The following is an 18,734-nucleotide window of genomic DNA, read 5'->3' as shown; positions in this document are numbered from 1 at the left end:
TAGCCATCATGTTAATTACGGGACTCAATTGAATTATTGGTGATATGCCTCGTACTTTAACAAGTTAATGATAAAACAAAATTACTTGAAATTAAAAATTAAAATGAAATTCAAAGGTTGATTCCCAATTCTTCACCTGCATTGATTTGCTGGTGATTCAAAAGTGCTGGCGAGAAATATATAAGAAAATATGTAAGAAAATTCATGTGGCTATTCGGGCTATTGCATAGCCCACAACATGACCTATAAGTGGACCAATAGACTGATTTGCGGTAAATCAAGTACAGTTCAGTGTATATGATTTGTTATTATTTTGTATAAATCATTTAAAGTTTTGGTATAAGTTAATTATTATCATTTAGCATAAGTTGAGGATAATTTAGTGTAACTTGAGAGCAAATTGTTAATTTACACTAACTTGTGCGAAATGAAATTTGCGAGGCCCCATTTTCAAAAAATTCATGTGGCTATTGCATAGCGAACAACATGATCTATAAGTGAAGCAATAGATTACACGCCTATACAAGTGTTTTGCGGAGGTGAATAAGCAATTTTGTTACGGATGCTCTTATTATTAATTTCTAACGGCAACAAAATCTATAGCACCAGGGAGGGATGAGCAATTCTCATGCCAATCCTAATTGTCAAGTAGAAAAGAACAAAGTTTTCTTTTTTTTATAACTCCAAAGTTTATCCATGTCATGATATCTGAAATTTGCGTCTAGACAATACTAACATAAACAGCAGATAATAAGCACAATTTGATCAACTAAGCTAGTTAATCAAATAAGCATAATCTTATCAACTCATTTTACCATTCTGGATGGTTAATTTCCCCTAATTTTAGCGCATATCTAGCTACATTTCTACCTTTCTAATTGCAATTTTGTGATGCAGACAGACACTAACATATAACACGGTTTAATAATAGGCCAAGACCATGAGTAAAATGGCATAAATTGATTTACGTAATTTACACGTGAAAGATAAAGCTACAAGGTACAGATTTCAGATAGCAATTCCCATGCACAATCCACAAATTGAAGAAACTGAGCTATCTAGTGATCAGTTATACAAAGGAGTTTCTTGTGCTCTATGTTCTATAAGTCACAAGATCTCCTTTAACATGTTACAGATCATTAGTCTACAAGTCCTTTATTTTGTACATAAAAGACACGGCAATGGAAATATAAGGATTTCCATCACCTAGGAACACTTTTCCTAAACCAAATTAAGGCATCAATTTCTCCCACTCATAACGGCCAGGCAGCGGCTCTTCGTTGTTGAAGTCGAAGTTGTACCTGCAGAAAATAAATATTCATCAAGAAAATGTCTTTGTCTAATTGTCCATAAGCTGGAAATTCATGAGAAGAAGAAAATTAATGGATGTTAGGAAATAAAACCCTCACGCATACTTCTCAATGCACTTGTTTTTATGCCTCTCTTGAAGATCACCAAAAAATGCGTTCAGGTAATCTTCTACCGGGTTAATGAACTGCCTTGGATTGGCCCTTGTGGTGCGGGTGTAGCGACGCCTGGTGCTTGGAAAGGGGGGAAGAACCAGAGCGTTTGGATCCCTAATCAAATGAACTGGTGTGGTCTCCCTTGTGGCCCTAAAAAGAAAATTGAAGGAATCCGAAATCCGTTAGGTCCATAAATTAAAATAAGAAATGCTTAGATATAAGTAAATTGCCATAAGAGGATTAGAATTTCAAATCTTATAAGCATAGAGTAACGTGGGATGGAACAGCTGTTAGTACAATTATTTGGCACAAATAGCTCAATGTATAATAAACAGACAAATAGAAATTGGCAAAAATTGCAAGATAAGTACAATTGCTACCCCGTTGAAGGAAAGAAATTTTGTCTTGTAAATGGTGTGTCTCTTTAGGAAAACTATTAAGACTTGGATCCTCAAGTTAAGAAGCACATTTTGAATAACTCGAATTTTCCCAAATAAGTAAAGAAGCAAATAATTGAATTGGTTAGCAATCAACCAAACAAGTCAGAAAATGATCCCAACCTAGATGATGAACGTGTGCAATTAACGATTAAAACGAGTTGACGGCTTGAATCATTGTAATTGAGATAAAATTGAATCAACTCGATTAGGTCCATCAAGTTTGATTCATAGGATTCAAGGGACTCAATGAGAAAAATAATTGAAAAAAGAATGATTTTTTAAAAAAAATAATGAATCTTGATATTCTCGAATGAATGAAATTGAAAAGCTAAAAATCTTTGCTAAAATCATATATAGGAGACCATTCTTGGAAGTCATGACAAATGTTTGTAACAAAAATTTGTGGAAAAGACTTCCTAAGGATAGCACAAGAAAAAAAATACACTTTGAGGTGTACAAATTCGAACAATCATGTGGCTATGACACTCCAACAAAACTGTAGATTTTTTTTAATTTCTTTGCTAATATTTAAAGAATCTTATAAAGTGCATAGAGTAACATCAAAATGCTAAAAAGTTACAAAAATCCTTAGAACCATATTGAATGGTGAAAACATTCAATTTTTGAAAATATACCTCATTCTTCAAGCAACAATAGAAGGGTCTAAACCAAATCAGGGTTTCCATATGTATGCCAATGCACACAATCAAGGAACCAAATAAGAAACACCCAAAAGTAATGCATTTTTAATAAAACAAAGAGATTTTCGTAGAAAAAATTTATTCTATCAAAATCCAAAACTATTCCTCCTTTAAAAACCAAAAAAAAAAATCCAATTCTGACTTTATCATTTTCAATCACATTTTAGTGACAGCATAGAAAAAAATTCAACTAGCGTCTCCTGCAGGAACCGTAAAAGTTGCCGACTTTTGTGGTTTCCTGCTGGGTTAAGGTTAGTAAAATAATCAAAAGTCGTTTCTTGGCTTTGACAAAAAAGACATCAGCCTTTCCAGGGTAATTGGGGTCTCCTTAGGTCTTAGCAGCAGGTTTCCCTGCATGGGTTGATATCCCACATCGGGGTTGGGGGGGGATTTGGGGTTAGTTTATTAGTCTCCTGCAGGAACCGTAAAAGTTGCCGGCTTTTGTGGTTTTATTGCTGGGTTAAGGTTAGTAAAGTAATCAAAAGTCATTTCTTGGCTTTGTGACAGGTTGTCAGCCTGTGCAATAATAAAAACCTGCTCAGCTAAAGTTAATTTCTGTAGATAGTGGTGAGTAGGGTCGAATCCACAGGGACTGGGAGTAATTGTTTCTTTTCAAATTCACAGTGACAAGTGGGTGTTTTTATGCAGAAGGTGACAATAAAAGAAGTTCAAATAAAATCTAAGAAACTACTAAAAATTAAATAACAAATTACTAAAATCAAACAAGTGATAATTAAGGATCTAGCCAAGAAATAACTTCAGCAATGGTTCACCTAATTGATCATCGATAAGCAAAGGCAATTCCAATTATTTACTAATAAATAGGTTATAACTGCCAAACAAGCGATGACAGTCAACCCCTCCTTACTGTGTCGGTGATCAAGGTACGCCCGTTAATCACTGCTCTAATTGAGAAATAATCCTAGGTACGCCCGTAGAATTTAATTCCCCAATTGCCTTACGTATTAGAGGAGCCCTATTCTAACCAAATAACGCACTACCAGGGTTATTTTAGATTAGCCCGCGTACTCCCCTGACACAAATCTAATCATGCCAGTCGTCACTATTTTGAGACAATTAAACAATTACGGATTTAACGCCTCAATTGACAATAGATTATTAAATTAACTAATTATCCGGATCCAAGACAATCAATTAATTAAACAACCATAAGCACTGCAATCAGGGAATATGCAAATACCAATAAATAAGAGAAACAAATAAAATTAAATCGATCTCACAATTTTAGATGACCCAAAGCATCCGTTGTTCCTTGACTAGACAAAGGGATTAGTTCATCCCTTGTTTACTCCTATCGAAAAGAAAAGAAAAGTAACAACTCCAGATGAAAGGAAAAGTCAAAAGCTCCTCCATCCAAGCAGTGCTCCTGACTTGCGCAGGAGCAACTACTAAAAGACGGAAAACGGCCAAGTCAAAGTGTAAAGCAACGAATGCCTAAAGTAGTTATAATTCCCTCTTTTTACATACGAGAATTGAAAATTAAGCCAAAAGCCCACAAGAGAAAAGTCAACAAAAGCAATCCAAAAGTGACCCTTCTCTGCGGCGGCCCACCAGCAAGAAGAAAACCCTCCAGCCGTCCTAGCCTTTGCGGTAATTACCAAATTGGGTTCCAGTGTTCCTTTTCCAAAAATGCCCCTGGGATAAGCTCTATTACTTGGACTCTTTTCTTGTTAAATTGGCACTTGTTATCATATTTTCGTTCTACTGCCTGAAATAAATGTAAAATATCAAAAGTGAGTAGAATCTAACAATTACTCCACATTAGGTTAGATAATAGGGAAAATTAATAATAAAATAAATGATAGAATTGCAACCTATCAATTCCCCCCACACCTAAACCATGCTTGTCCTCAAGCATAAGAGTAGTAAACGAACACCAAAATTTGATAATGGCCACTGCTCTATCCACCAAATTGCCAAGATACCAAGAAAAATAATAATCAAGCATCAATGGTCAAGTCCGAGAAACATCACTCCTGGTTAGCTTCTAAACCATAAACTCTTCCAATTTCAGGTTAACGAATCTAAGAAAAAGGAATAATGTACAACATTTATCAGCAAATGGTTCAACTATTAACCAAAATCTCAACATTAAATCCATAATTCGGCAAGCTGACTTTTATTACACACTAACACAACCTTCACTTTTTTTTTTCACATTTTTTTCTACTTTTTTTTTCTCTTTTCATTTTTTTTTTTGATTTTTTTTCTTTTCAATAGTAACAAAAGACTTAGTCGATAGCCATTTGCGCCTTTTGACGCGAACTCCAACATTGGCTAGATGAAGGAGCCCGGTTACTCAGCTTCTATCGCCACGTGACCACGCACTCATAGCAATTACTACTTTTTGACGCGAGAATCGACACTTTTGGTGAAGATCCCCGGTTACTGGGTAGTAAATACTAGCGGAGTACAGTCAACTCTTATTCATAGCCAAATAATACCAAAAATTCAAAATAACACAAAAAATCAAAAGGAACTTTGCAGCTGCTAGTCTCATTTTTAAATATGGAGAACTAAAGTTAATAACCGAACCAACTCACATGAAAATGTCAATAATCATTCCCTCTGCCTAGGAATGTTAACCAAAAATTATAAGAGTAAAACAATCATCGATATTCACCAAAGAGATGTTTTTGAATTCAACCACATGAACTTGATACCCTTTTATTATTAAAACTTGGCAAAAGTAGAAATAGAGGCAATAATCCAACATCAAACTTGGCATCCCATACGTGCTAATCACTAAAAAAAAAAAAATGAACGAAAGACACTAGTACCATAACTGCTCCCCTCACACCTAAATCCTACATTGTCCTCAATGGAGGGAATAAAGTAATGAAAGCGAAGAGAACAATGAAACTTCCCTGTTGAACAGCTAAGGGATAGGAGGGAACAGTGGAGGGAAGCCGAGTTCTGAAACATCCTTGCCACTTGACGGGTGATGTTCATCATTCGCTCATCTACGTTGTGAACCTGTGCTTGTAAGTGGCGCCACTCACCATTGACGCCAATTATCACCCCAAACAACAAAAGACAGAATATCCAACAAAGATAGCAACCACAAATGCACATTCATAGTCACTGGTGTTCCCCAACTCAACAATTAAAAGCAAACACGGGCCACCCAAGTCCAAATATGGTCAATAAAGCAACAATTGCACTCCAAAATCAACAACCAGAAACTATTATCAATAACTGGGAACTAGAAAAGTCACGTCAATAAGCACAAGGACAACCCAATTCAGTCAGTCAACAAGCAAACTTGTGCCATCCACACTCTCAACAAATGCATTCTAAAATTTCAACAAATGCCCCCAGTAGTGAGCCTCAAGAAGTGAACAGGTCAAGCAATAGTAGTGGAAAACTCTGACATTAACAACTAAATCTCAAACCCCTAGCTTCCAAGCAGTCAGCCAATAGAGTAGAATTAATCTAGTGGAGTCAAAACACCCACAGAGTTGACGAAATAATTCTAACGGCTGACCCAAAGTAATGAAAACTCCAACACTTTTGAATGGGTTTTAACCAATATTAACCAATCACCGGGATGTCCCCAACAATTAAACGAAATTCTACCACCCTCAACAAGTAAATCAAGCAACCAGGTTTTCCAAATCAACAGGCAGCAGCAGAACCAGATCACCCAAATATCAATATACAATTGCAGTATGTAGGCCCACCCAAAATCTTAACAGATGGCTCCATTTGGCCAGGCAATGTCATAAGTCAAAACCAGCAAATGCAACTACGACAACTTAGAAATTTGTCCATAAGAACTCAGCCAACCAATTAGAGGTAACAGATTCAATTTAACATATTCCCACCAGAACCACTGGGAATAAACTCTAGTAAATGGAAAATCTCAACTAGCCAACCGAATCAGCAAAAATTTCAACAAAAACCCAGGTGAAGCAGCGCTCAGTGGATGCTCATAGTAGTCCAGCAATTCACTTCACTTATGCAAAAACTAAAGCAGCAAAACAAATCTCAATCAACTCCAAAATTACCCTATGCACTTGAAATTGCAAAATTACCAACAAAGGTTGCTGGACACGTTAAAGAACAGGAGTTAAAGGAATACCTCCATCTTGATGACTACCTGGAGCGATAGTGTGGCAAGGAGAAAGGCAGGCGACGCTGCGACTTGGTCGCGGACTGGAGCTGTGGTGGTAAGAGAGCTGGTGACCCGCGGCTACGTGGCTGAGTGGGGCGTGCGGCCGTGAGCAGAGAGAGGCGGACAGAGGAGATGTGGGCTCAGCCGTGGGTTGCTGTGTCGCGAGCTTCGGGTGGCAGCGGTGGCGCGCGGCGACTGTGGAGACCGAGCTGGAGCTGAAAGTGGAGCACTTGTGGACTGGGCAGAGGTAGAAGAAAATAGCCGCGGCGGGCGGTGGTTGTGAGCTAGGAGCAGCGCGGCTGGAGAGAAAGAGCTGGTGGTGGCTGGTTCGCCAAGTGGAGAGAGAGCAGAGGGGCGGCGCTCGCGTCGGCGGCGCAGCAGCGAGCGGCGAGAGCGAGCAGCGGCGTCTGGCAGCCTGCGTCGCGTGAGGAAGGGTGGCGGATAGGTGGTGGCGGCGCTGGAGTGAGGTCGAGCTGATGGTGGAGAGAGCGAGGGGCGAAGGAGGCAGCGTCGGCAGGTGGCGACAGTCGTGGCGTGTGGCGAGCGAGGGAGCTTCGGCCGACACAGAGGAGAACAGGGGAGAGGAAAGAAAGAAGAAAGAAAGAAAAGAAAAAGAAGGAATTTTTTTTTTTTTGTTTTTTGGGAAAACTGAGCTACGGTGAAAAAGGGGAAAAAATTTTTTTTGCTTTTTCATTTTTTTTTCATTTTAGATTTTTTTTTTTTCAGGGAAAGACTCCCCTTTTTTTTTTTTTTTTTTTTTGGTGGAAAAATTTTTTCATATATCATCTCTTTTTTTTTTTTTATTATTGACAAAATTTATTTTTGAAATTCAAAAGTAGTGATTAACAGGAAATCAATAATCGTTCTTGAGTTTCTTTGAATACTTACCTTTCCTGCGAACGTGACGCGGGCACGTCCAGAGAGCAAGAGAGCTCCCAGAAGTTTCTGGTCGTGAGCTTCCTGCACATCACCACGCGGGCGCGTCATGAGGGCAAGAGAGCTCGCAGAAGTTTCTGATCGTGAGCTTCATGCACGTCACCACGCGGGCGCGTCATGACTAAAAGGCACCTATAAATCAGCAAAAACGAAAATTGAAACCCAAAATTAGTCGAATTCAAGGAGAGCACATCTAAACTACCACACGAAAATGAACAAACAATTAAAAGGAACAATTGGGTTACCTCCCAAGGAGCGCCTTTCTTTAATGTCTTTGGCTAGACATTATCATGTTTTGCTCATGGAGGATAAAATCTTGTGACTCGTCTTACTGCTTCATCCTCTATATAGTCCTGATAACCCTCGTAAATAGAATAATCCTTGAGCATACGAGCTACGAGCTTCCATGGACTAGTGAATGGCGCCAAACAAGGCAACAATGATCTGCATTCTCCACTCACTCCTCCATCACACGCATTCTTCGGTTCAAGATATTTTTCCATTGCCACTCTTAACTTATTCCTGTCATGAAATTTCAAATTTTCTGGTATAATAAAATCAATTTCAGTAACAGAAATTGAAGAATAGGAGTCAGGAAAATATTGATTAAGGAGTGGAGAAAATGTCACCGCATTTGGAGATTGTTCACTGGATTCATTCACTTGAACGAGTTGATCTTGGAGTCTCATTTCTTGCACTTCAGCTTCCCTTTCAACTGCATCTTTAAATCCGTTTTCTTGAAACTCTTGCAGTTCCATGTCATTTGGCCGGACAATTGCACTCTCATCTTCCTCAAGATTGATATTGGTTTGTGCGGGCAATTCTTCCATTTGAGGAGCTAATCGCTCTATCCTGGATGTCAATTGACGCAGTTGATCTGCCAGGTCGCGAAGGCTCGCTTGTCTCTTCTGATGAAATCGATCTAGGCTCGCTTGTGTCTCCTGATGAAATCGATTTGTATTAGCAATTAGTAATTCCATCATTTTTTCAAGAGACATACCTGACACGGAGGATGATTGCTGAGACTCTTGCTGTTGAAAATCCATTGGCCCGGTTGCATAATCAAAATTGGAATTATCCCACCATTCTTGATCATACCCGTTTGAATAAGGGTCATACTGCGTTTGATATTGGGGTGAAAAATCTCCAAAAGTATCAAGTGGAGAACTTAGATTATCTTGAAATACGGGGCATGTGTCAGTTGAATAACCTGAGTCAAAATAAGTCCCACAATTTGCAACAGCCCATTGATCATTAGGAAAAACATGAGTCTCATAACCCCATTCAGGAACAAAGTCCAGTCTATCATCAAAATATGGAATGTTAGCAGCCATAAACTATAAAAAAAAATAAGAGAAAAATAAATTAAAAATGAGAACAAGGTGAACTCAAAAAGAAACAAATTAATCTGACACCAGTCCCCGGCAACGGCGCCAAAAATTGACAAGTTGTCAGCCTGTGCAATAATAAAAACCTGCTCAGCTAAAGTTAATTTCTGTAGATAGTGGTGAGTAGGGTCGAATCTACAGGGACTGGGAGTAATTGTTTCTTTTCAAATTCACAGTGACAAGTGGGTGTTTTTATGCAGAAGGTGACAATAAAAGAAGTTCAAATAAAATCTAAGAAACTACTAAAAATTAAATAACAAATTACTAAAATCAAACAAGTGATAATTAAGGATCTAGCCAAGAAATAACTTCAGCAATGGTTCACCTAATTGATCATCGATAAGCAAAGGCAATTCCAATTATTTACTAATAAATAGGTTATAACTGCCAAACAAGCGATGACAGTCAACCCCTCCTTACTGTGTCGGTGATCAAGGTACGCCCGTTAATCACTGCTCTAATTGAGAAATAATCCTAGGTACGCCCGTAGAATTTAATTCCCCAATTGCCTTACGTATTAGAGAAGCCCTATTCTAACCAAATAACGCACTACCAGGGTTATTTTAGATTAGCCCGCGTACTCCCCTGACACAAATCTAATCATACCAGTCGTCACTATTTTGAGACAATTAAACAATTACGGATTTAACGCCTCAATTGACAATAGATTATTAAATTAACTAATTATCCGGATCCAAGACAATCAATTAATTAAACAACCATAAGCACTGCAATCAGGGAATATGCAAATACCAATAAATAAGAGAAACAAATAAAATTAAATCGATCTCACAATTTTAGATGACCCAAAGCATCCGTTGTTCCTTGACTAGACAAAGGGATTAATTCATCCCTTGTTTACTCCTATCGAAAAGAAAAGAAAAGTAACAACTCCAGATGAAAGGAAAAGTCAAAAGCTCCTCCATCCAAGCAGTGCTCGTGACTTGCGCAGGAGCAACTACTAAAAGACGGAAAACGGAAGTCAAAGTGTAAAGCAACGAATGCCTAAAGTAGTGCTCATTCCCTCTTTTTACATACGAGAATTGAAAATTAAGCCAAAAGCCCACAAGAGAAAAGTCAACAAAAGCAATCCAAAAGTGACCCTTCTCTGCGGCGGCCCACCAGCAAGAAGAAAACCCTCCAGCCGTCCTAGCCTTTGCGGTAATTACCAAATTGGGTTCCAGTGTTCCTTTTCCAAAAATGCCCCTGGGATAAGCTCTATTACTTGGACTCTTTTCTTGTTAAATTGGCACTTGTTATCATATTTTCGTTCTACTGCCTGAAATAAATGTAAAATATCAAAAGTGAGTAGAATCTAACAATTACTCCACATTAGGTCAGATAATAGGGAAAATTAATAATAAAATAAATGATAGAATTGCAACCTATCACTTTGACAAAAAAAAAAAACTATTTCTTGTAAAGATTGAAATTTAAAAATTGCAAAACATTTTTGTTGAAACCAAATAAATTTCAGTGTCAACTTCTTAAAATTCAACATTAGCACCAAAAACATAAATTCCATTTTAAAAAAAAAAAAAATTTTCAATATGCAAAACAATGAAAACCCACCTCAAAATTTCAATATATATAAAGTCATCAAAAGTCAACAAAACAGAAATAAACCCACCTCTCAGCACTTTCAGCCTCCAAGTTATTCTCTCCCCAGGAGGACTCCATAACCTTCAAATCATCAGGGTTATTGTTTTTCTCCTCATTTTCATTCTCCTCCAGCATTGGACCCTTCCCCTTGTCTTTCTCACTTTCTTGATTCACACTGGCTGGCCCGGTTCCCTGGCTCTTTGAAGTCGAACCCTTGAGAATCTTTCGGGTTTTTGCTTTAGCAGCAAATGGTGAGAGCCTTTCCACCCTACGGCTCCTCAGTTGCAGATAGGATCCACCGTCTCCAATGGCTGCAGATGCAGCTGATGGTGAAGCAGGTAACTTCTGTAAACGCTTGAGTTCCAGAGTCATGGACCTCGTACGTACACCAAGCGGGGTTTGAGCATGGTTCACCACCATTTTTGGTGCCTCTGCTTTCCCCTTGGACTTGTTTACACACTTTCCCGTGGATTCCCTTTTCTTTTTTCAATCTAAGGCTGGTGTTTGAGACAAGGGATGGGGAAATGAAGGATGGTGATTTGAATGGATGAATGGTGTGTGCGTGCACTGGTGACTAATGACTATACATATATATATATATATATATTTATATATATAGCAAAGGAAAAAGAGTGATAAGGCAAACCTAGCTAGGTTGGCATTTGGGGTGGGGAATGGTTCGTTTGGTATGGGTCTAATATCTCATAAGATGCACACTATATACATACATAGTATATAAATTAATACCAAAACTCTTTTCCTAATTTTTTAAATTTTCTGAATTCTACTATATTTTTACGTTTTCCAAATAAGGAAATTAGGAAAAGCAACTTTTCATCACATCTTGTATTACTATCATTTTCCTCTTGTTTGGATTGTAAGTGTATTGTAAAAAGATATTCAGTAAATGCAACAATTATAAAAATATATTGAATGATCAATTAAGTTGTTAACTAAAAGAGGTTAAGTAGTTTGAGAAATTGTGTAATAATTTTTTTTACATATGAGGAATGCGATCACTATAAATCGTAACAAACTCTTGTCGTATTTTGCTAACAACGCCGATCAATCCAAGAAATCTTATTAGCGTTAAATTCTTGGGTCCACCATATTTAAAATTTTAATGAACTTCTCCGTGTGTATATACTTTCTAATAAATATTGGCAGCAAACTTTTAGGAAAGCATAATCTTTCTACGATGTAGTTAAAATTTTGAATCTTGTTCATTATTGTATTATTATACATGTGTCTGATCATTTGTCGGATATGATAAATTGATATATAAAAAATACATGAGATGTATATCTAATTTTTCATGTAACTGTATGCCTTAAGATTAAGTTGTTTTTAGTTATATTATAAGTAAACTGAACAATTATCAAAACATATTAGATGATCAATTAAGCTTTTAAATAATAGAGATCAAGAAGTTTGAAAATTTTTATTGGTTCTTAGTCCACCTTATCTAAAATCTTAACGAACTCGTTCATAACATATATGCTTGCTATTAAATATTGGCGGGAAATTTTTACGAAAGCTCAATCATGCTACAATATAATATATTGGCGGGAAATTTTTAGGAAAGAACTACGATATGCCAAATTTATATATTTTGTTAATGTGTAGTTATACTTGTTTGATCTGTCAAATTTGATAAATTGATATTTGGAAGTAGATGAGATGCATGTCTAATTTGTCGCGTAACACTAACAAGAAGATTTTTTATGTTAAAAGCCAATATCTGTTATATTATATCAACAGGTGAATATCTATTATGTTGTGCCTGTAAAAATAAATGGTCAAAAATATATTATGCTTTTTAATGCATAAATACTTTTCACACTTATTAGTAAGATATGGTGTGAAATTTCAAGGTAAGAATAATTTTGTATTACAGCAATTGACATTTTATAATTCTCAATTTCAAATTATTACACATGTTTCTAAGGCATTGTTTATTAAAAAGAAAAACCTATAACTATTTTAAGAAGTGTTTCCAATGTGTTGCTACATTGTCATATAGAATTTTGAAATTTGTTTATTCATATGAGCAAGATATTATTTTCCAGAAAGTAACATTTGAAAGGTCTTACTATAGCCCCGAATTCGATGTTGCAGAATACCAATTGCTAGTTATCAAATCAGCATTTCACTGTTAGGAAATACTGATATTGCCCATTTCAACACTTATTTCTCACATCTCATGGACTTTTAACCCTACAAAACACTTACTTTTAGCTCTTAAGAAATTGTCGTGTTTCATATACTATTGGTGAACATATTTCTTTCAATTGTAACTTTTACTATCATACCCTAATGTATATAATGTGTCTTTCCGCATACTTGCCATAATAATAGTTTAATAGAAATCTTTTTGACTTGTTTAAAATAGTTTTTTTTTTGTTTAATATATTTATTTAGACATGAATTTTAAATCTCATTAATGCGAACATTATTCACTATCTTTAGATCTATTGTCCAAGAACATGTTTTGTGTAGGTTTGCATATTGATACACTTGATATAGAATTTTGGCCAAATTTTAAACTTATACTTCAATGTGAGCGGGTAAAATACTAGGACTGATTAAATAGAATCAGTTGCAGTACCATTGGTATACACCATAAGCGATTTGTCGGCAAATGTATCTATCAATTTGAAATTTTGCCAAAACTATTATTAGACAATGAAAAGGATCTACGAGTAAGAAAAGGCAGTACCCTTGGTATGCACCATAACTGCAGTTGTTGCTTAGTTAAGATTTAATCCTAAATGGTTCTTCATCGATAGTGCAGTGCATTTGGCACATAAGTGTTTTTCTGATCTGAATCTAATATGCTACACTCAGGTGTTGAGCTAGAAAAGAAATTCAGTAGGGGCAAAGTTAATATATGAAATTTTACTAATTACAATATGAAAAAAAAGTATGTTTAACTAATAATGTACGCCGCAAGTTATGTATATAATTAATCTACAATTTAGCAACAAAATAATTTTTTTTTAAAGCAAAGATTGATTTTATTGCTCATACTGAAAAGATGGGATACAAGGAGGGGGCCTAAACCGTACCTCCATGAGTCACTACACTACTCCTGACGAGCACCAGTCAATCCTACTAGACGGGATACCTAGCCGATCCAGAGAGATCTCTTTTCGAACCTCTAGGGGTAGCTGCCCCCACAACTCAAAAACCCAATTGCTGCCTCAGTTAATACCCACCGTAGCCAGACCAACCGCAGACCTGTTTGCCTCTCGAAGACAATGCGTCATGACCCGCACATGATGCCGTAAAGCTAAGAGCTCCTCAAAATCGCGCATTAACCACCAAGGTATCCCGGCCTCGGCGTGGAACATTCGAACCAGTAGCAAAGAGTCTGACTCACGTGCACCTCCGTAAATCCGCGTTGTACACAAAGCCTCACCCCCTCAAGTACTGCCTTCAGATCTGCTTGCAAACTCTTAGCTACATCAAACACCTTTGCAAAGGCAACAATAAAATGCCCTTCTAGGTCCCTTAAAATACCACCCCCGCCTGCTCTTCCCGAATTGTCCTGATAGCAACCATCAACGTTCAATATAGGGATCATAAGCTGCGGCCTGCTCCATTTGTGCTAGGAAATCCTACCGGAAAGGCCATCTTGACCACTAAATCAAGAAGAGAATGCCAAGATAAACCACCAGTGGCAAGATTGGGAAACCGCCCACACAATATTTCTCATAGCTCCCCGAGTATATACAAGTGAATGCCAACCGCTGTCACCCGTTTGCCATCGAAAAGCATCGTGTTCCTAGCCCTCCAGAGGTGCCAACACACTAGACAAGGTAAAATTCGATATATTGTCTTCAAAGCAGCCTTCGATGTGGCCCTCAACCACCATGTAGCTAGCACATGTCGTACTGTAAAAGCTGGACCGAGGCTTTCGTCACTCCCTTCAAACGACTGCCAAACCTGTGAAGAGATCTCTCCAGTGCAGAAAATATGGTCTAGGCACTCCGCCCCTGGCTCCTTACAGCACCAACAGCGAGATGGGCCGTGTACCTGAAAGCGGTGGAGAATCTCCATGACTGGAAGCCTGGACCCCAGCAAACGTAACATGAAGAAAGACACATTCGCAGGAATCAACGGATGCCATATATTTGCGAAAAATATTGACCTAGGTGCAGGTTGGCTTACCACCTGATACGCCGAAGAAACTGTAAATGAGCCAGAGGAGCTCAAGGCCCACAGCATATGATCCGGCCGTCGGGACACAAGAGGAGGAATACGTAAGATGTCTGACACAATGAACCGAGGCAACCACAGCTGTAACAGGTGTACGTTCCACCAGTCAAGTGTGCCATAGCATGTACCCTAAAATTCTCCACTTTATCGCATACTGGCCCCGGTCCCATCCAATTTTCATGTCAAAAATCCACTTCCTCATTCCCCAAAACCCATCTAATGTGCTGTTCCGTTTGGTTTTTGACCATCACCATCCTTCGCCCTATGTGGGATTGCCCCCTAACTTGTTCAACTTCACAAGGATGACCGTTCCCACAAATATTTTTCCCGCATAAAACGTGCCCATAAGGACACATTTTGGCGGAACGACCACCGTAATTTCATAGGGAAAGCGTCATAGACCGCTTGTATTGCCCGTATCCCTACACCAGCCTCCTCCACCGGCCTACAAATGGAACTCTATTTTATCCAATGAATTCGTAAACCATAGTCAAAACTATCCCATAGGAATCCCCCGAAGATTTTTTCCAGACTTCGAAAGAAACCCTTCGTGGGAGTCGTGGCAGCCAAAATATGAACTAGTATAGATGCAAGCACACTCTTGATAAGAGTCAGATTCCCACCATAAGATAACAACTTACTATTCCACGACAATACCCACTTGGATACCGACTCCGCAACCACTGAGAGGTAGATCGACTTGCCCCTTCTAACATAGAGCGGGTAGCCAAGACATTTAATGGGGAAAGACTGCTCTTTGAAACCCGTAATCTGGGCGATGGTACGCTTCCTAACCGCGTTGAGCCTCCGATGCACTAGGAAGCAACTCTTCTGGAGGTTCACCTGCTACCCCGACACGTTGCAGTAGGCTTCCACAGCGCGCAAGACCATCTTTAAGGACCTCTTCAACCCGCTACTGAAAATCATCACATCATCCGCATAAGCGAGGTGAGAAATGTTAGGGCAACTTCTGGGAACTTTGAACGGGACAAACCCCCTATCTACCAGCAGTGCATTCAGTGACCGAGATAAGACCTCCGGCCCCAGGATAAACAAGACTGGTGATATAGGGTCCCCTTGGCGTAGACCCCTGGAAGATGTAAAGAGCCCCTTCGGTGTCCCATTAATAATCACTGAAAACCGCCACATCATGTCAATCCGCTTCTCCCCGAAACCAAACTTACGCATCACTTGCATCAAAAAATTGCAGGACACCCTATCATAGGCCTTTGCCATATCCAGCTTAAGGACCACGTTACCTCATCTATTCGCCCTCCGAATACCGGAAACTAGCTCTTGGGCCAGTAAAAAATTATCTGAGATTTGCCGTCCCTGAACAAACCCGCTCTGGTTATCCGAAATCAAGAGCGGCAGCACCCTTGCTAATCGCTTCGCCAACAACTTAGAGATAATCTTATTCACAAACGTGCAAAGACTAACTGGTCGATATTGCGAGAAGTCCTGAGGAGAGCCCACCTTGAGGATGAGGATGATAGAAGTGGCCATTATGCTCCTTGGCAGCTCCGAACCAGCAAAGAAGCTACCCACTGCCTCATACACATCCTTCCCAATAATCTCCCACGCATAGGTGAAAAACCTCCCCGAGAACCCATCAGGCCCAACAGCACTGTCAGGGTCCAAAAAGAACACCACGTCCTTAACCTCCTCAAGAAAGGGGAGACGCTCCAAATCGAGATTATCCGATCAGATAGTAGTTTGGAGATTACTTCCAGCACCGGAGGGGAACTCAACCCTGTTTGATCCGAAAACAGGTGATGGAAGAAGGAAACTGCCTCCTCAGAAATACCTTCCTTCCTGTCCAGCCACTCCCCACGTTGCGATTTTATTCGATGAATTACCGACTTCCTTTGCCGTTCAGACACGCAAGCATGAAAGAACCTTGTATTCTTATCCCAATTTGTCAACCATACCGCCCAGGCTTTTTGGCGCCAAAATATGTCTTCGTGCACCTGCGCCTGGGTGAGCAAAGCTCAACTCTCATTTAGACGCACCTGGTGCAGTTCTGACGGGTCCCCGTCGAAGCACACCTCAGCCTGTGCCATTGCCTCCTCCGCCTTCTTCACCTTCTCGAAGATATCCCCAAAAGACTCCCTCGACCATGCCTTAAGCACCTTTCTAACACAGCCCAATTTCGCTGCCAACATATACAGGGGATCACCCATAAACTCCACCTGCCAGTTCAGCCGAACTTCATCCAAGAAAGACTCCTGAGTGGTCCAACAGTTTAAAAAATGAAAAGGTTTAGGGCATTTGTCCAAGCGAGTGACTGCAGACAGAAGCAAGGGAGCATGATCTAAAGGAGTCCTACCCAAATGTTGGACCCTAAATGTGAAACCCATCACTACCGTCGAGCGGTCGGCAAGCAGCCTATCTAAGCACTTTCAAATGCGGGTCCGACCCTGTCTGTTGTTGTATCACGTAAAGCTGGACCCCGAGAATCCCGTATCCATCAACCCAACCATGGACATAAACGAGAGCAACTCAACCTCCTCCCAAGGTCAGAACGACACTCCTCCCCTTTTTTCCTCCTCTTCCGTGATCACGTTAAAATCCCCTACAATAAACCAAGGCACCGAAACTTCCTTATCATTACGCAACCCGACCTAAAGACCCTCTCGCTCTGCCATGGTACATTTAGCGTGCACAAAAGAAAATATCATAGAAGAGGGTAGCAAATGGGAATTAATTTTTATGGACAAGTGCTGATTCGACTCACCCACAAAAGTACAAGAAATTGCACTTGAGCAAAACACCCAAACTGAACCCATGCTATTTATCCAGGCCGAGTCCATATGAAGTCTATGGCGAATGGACTGGATATTTGCCGGTGTAGCAGAAAATTTAGGCTCACATAAAGCCACAAGTTGCAAAGCGTGATGCCGAATTAGATGTTTCAATCTACGAAAATTAGGGGGGGCGAAACACCCCGTATGTTCCAAAAGAGATAATTAATCATCTGACAAAGTTACGAAAGAGTTAGTGGAGGACTTACTCTTGAAGCGTAAGGAACGGTCTGATGGAAACTTAGCTCGGATCCCTTTCGTCTTGTGTTGACCCACCAACTGAAAGCCATCGATGTTCTGCACATCCTGTTGTACGCGCTCGATTATTGGGTCCAGGTTGAAGATGTCCAGCACCGCTGACGAGTCCACATTACTGGCCATCCCCGCCCTTTGTCTTGGAGACAAGCTCTCTGTAACCTGCTCCACGAGCCGGAGTTCCTCTACCAGTGCTATCTCCGCCTGTTCGTGAACCTCCCCCCCCCTCTGCTCCCTAGAAGGAAAGGGCTGCTCTTGCATCTCCGGGAGTGGTAAAACCACCTGTAGCGTTCCTGACATATGAGAGCCGTCCCTCTCCGCAACTTCTTCGGAAACCAATCGCTGCCCACCTTCCTCCAAAGCCAAAGTGCCAACCGTGCTGCACCTGGGACTGTCGTAGCCCTCCTTGACATGCGCAGCCAGTGCGCTAGTCTCCATCACTGTCGTCACTGCCGTCGGGGGGGCTGAAGCTGTGCGCTGGGCTGTAGCCGCAGAGCCCAGCAGTGCAATAGCCACTGCCGCAGGTTGCTCTCCACCCTCTAGACCCACCGACTCCACCTCTTCCGCTTCCAACTGCTGCGATAGGGACTGCTGCAACTGGATAGCCTGTGGCCTTTGAGATGACCCAGGGTCAGTCCCACTCGCCATCGCAGACAGTCCACCCTCCACACCTGACGGGATTTTTTTTTATCAATGCAAGTTTAATTCCGAATTTACACCCGTTGGACTGCAAGTATACAGGTCGCAATTGTAGTACGAGATGTGTATCGGGTCGATCCCACGAGG

At 40.0% G+C, this 18,734-nt stretch overlaps 1 protein-coding gene and 1 long non-coding RNA gene across 2 annotated transcripts; both read right to left on the bottom strand.

Moving 5' to 3' along the window:
- Positions 1-1,231: 1,231 nt before the first annotated feature.
- On the bottom strand, positions 1,232-11,088 carry LOC113737245 (cyclin-dependent kinase inhibitor 4-like). Its single transcript, XM_027264499.1, has 3 exons — positions 10,697-11,088; positions 1,416-1,613; positions 1,232-1,301 (listed from the first exon to the last, which is right to left on the bottom strand). The coding sequence occupies exons 1-3, from the start codon at positions 11,086-11,088 to the stop codon at positions 1,232-1,234; spliced, it is 660 nt and encodes a 219-aa protein (XP_027120300.1).
- Positions 3,813-7,362, bottom strand: LOC140038939 (uncharacterized). The gene is made up of 2 exons (XR_011842445.1): positions 4,440-7,362; positions 3,813-4,333 (listed from the first exon to the last, which is right to left on the bottom strand). It is a non-coding gene; the product is annotated as an uncharacterized lncRNA (long non-coding RNA).
- Positions 11,089-18,734: the final 7,646 nt, after the last annotated feature.

The sequence above is a fragment of the Coffea arabica genome, chromosome 3e, assembly GCF_036785885.1.
Source record: "Coffea arabica cultivar ET-39 chromosome 3e, Coffea Arabica ET-39 HiFi, whole genome shotgun sequence".
Lineage (NCBI taxonomy): Eukaryota > Viridiplantae > Streptophyta > Magnoliopsida > Gentianales > Rubiaceae > Coffea > Coffea arabica.
The sequence above is the reverse complement of the archived record's forward strand: the minus strand, read 5'-3'. Positions and strand labels throughout refer to the sequence as shown.

Bases quoted from the DNA above. Each gene is read 5' to 3' on its own strand.
- LOC113737245 (XM_027264499.1), bottom strand. From the start codon at position 11,088: ATGGTGGTGAACCATGCTCAAACCCCGCTTGGTGTACGTACGAGGTCC. The intron at 1,614-10,696 runs GTGGGTTTATTT...TTTTCTTTTTAG, and splicing joins GAGGCTGAAAGTGCTGAGAG to GGCCACAAGGGAGACCACAC. The intron at 1,302-1,415 runs GTATGCGTGAGG...TATTTTCTGCAG, and splicing joins AAAAACAAGTGCATTGAGAA to GTACAACTTCGACTTCAACA.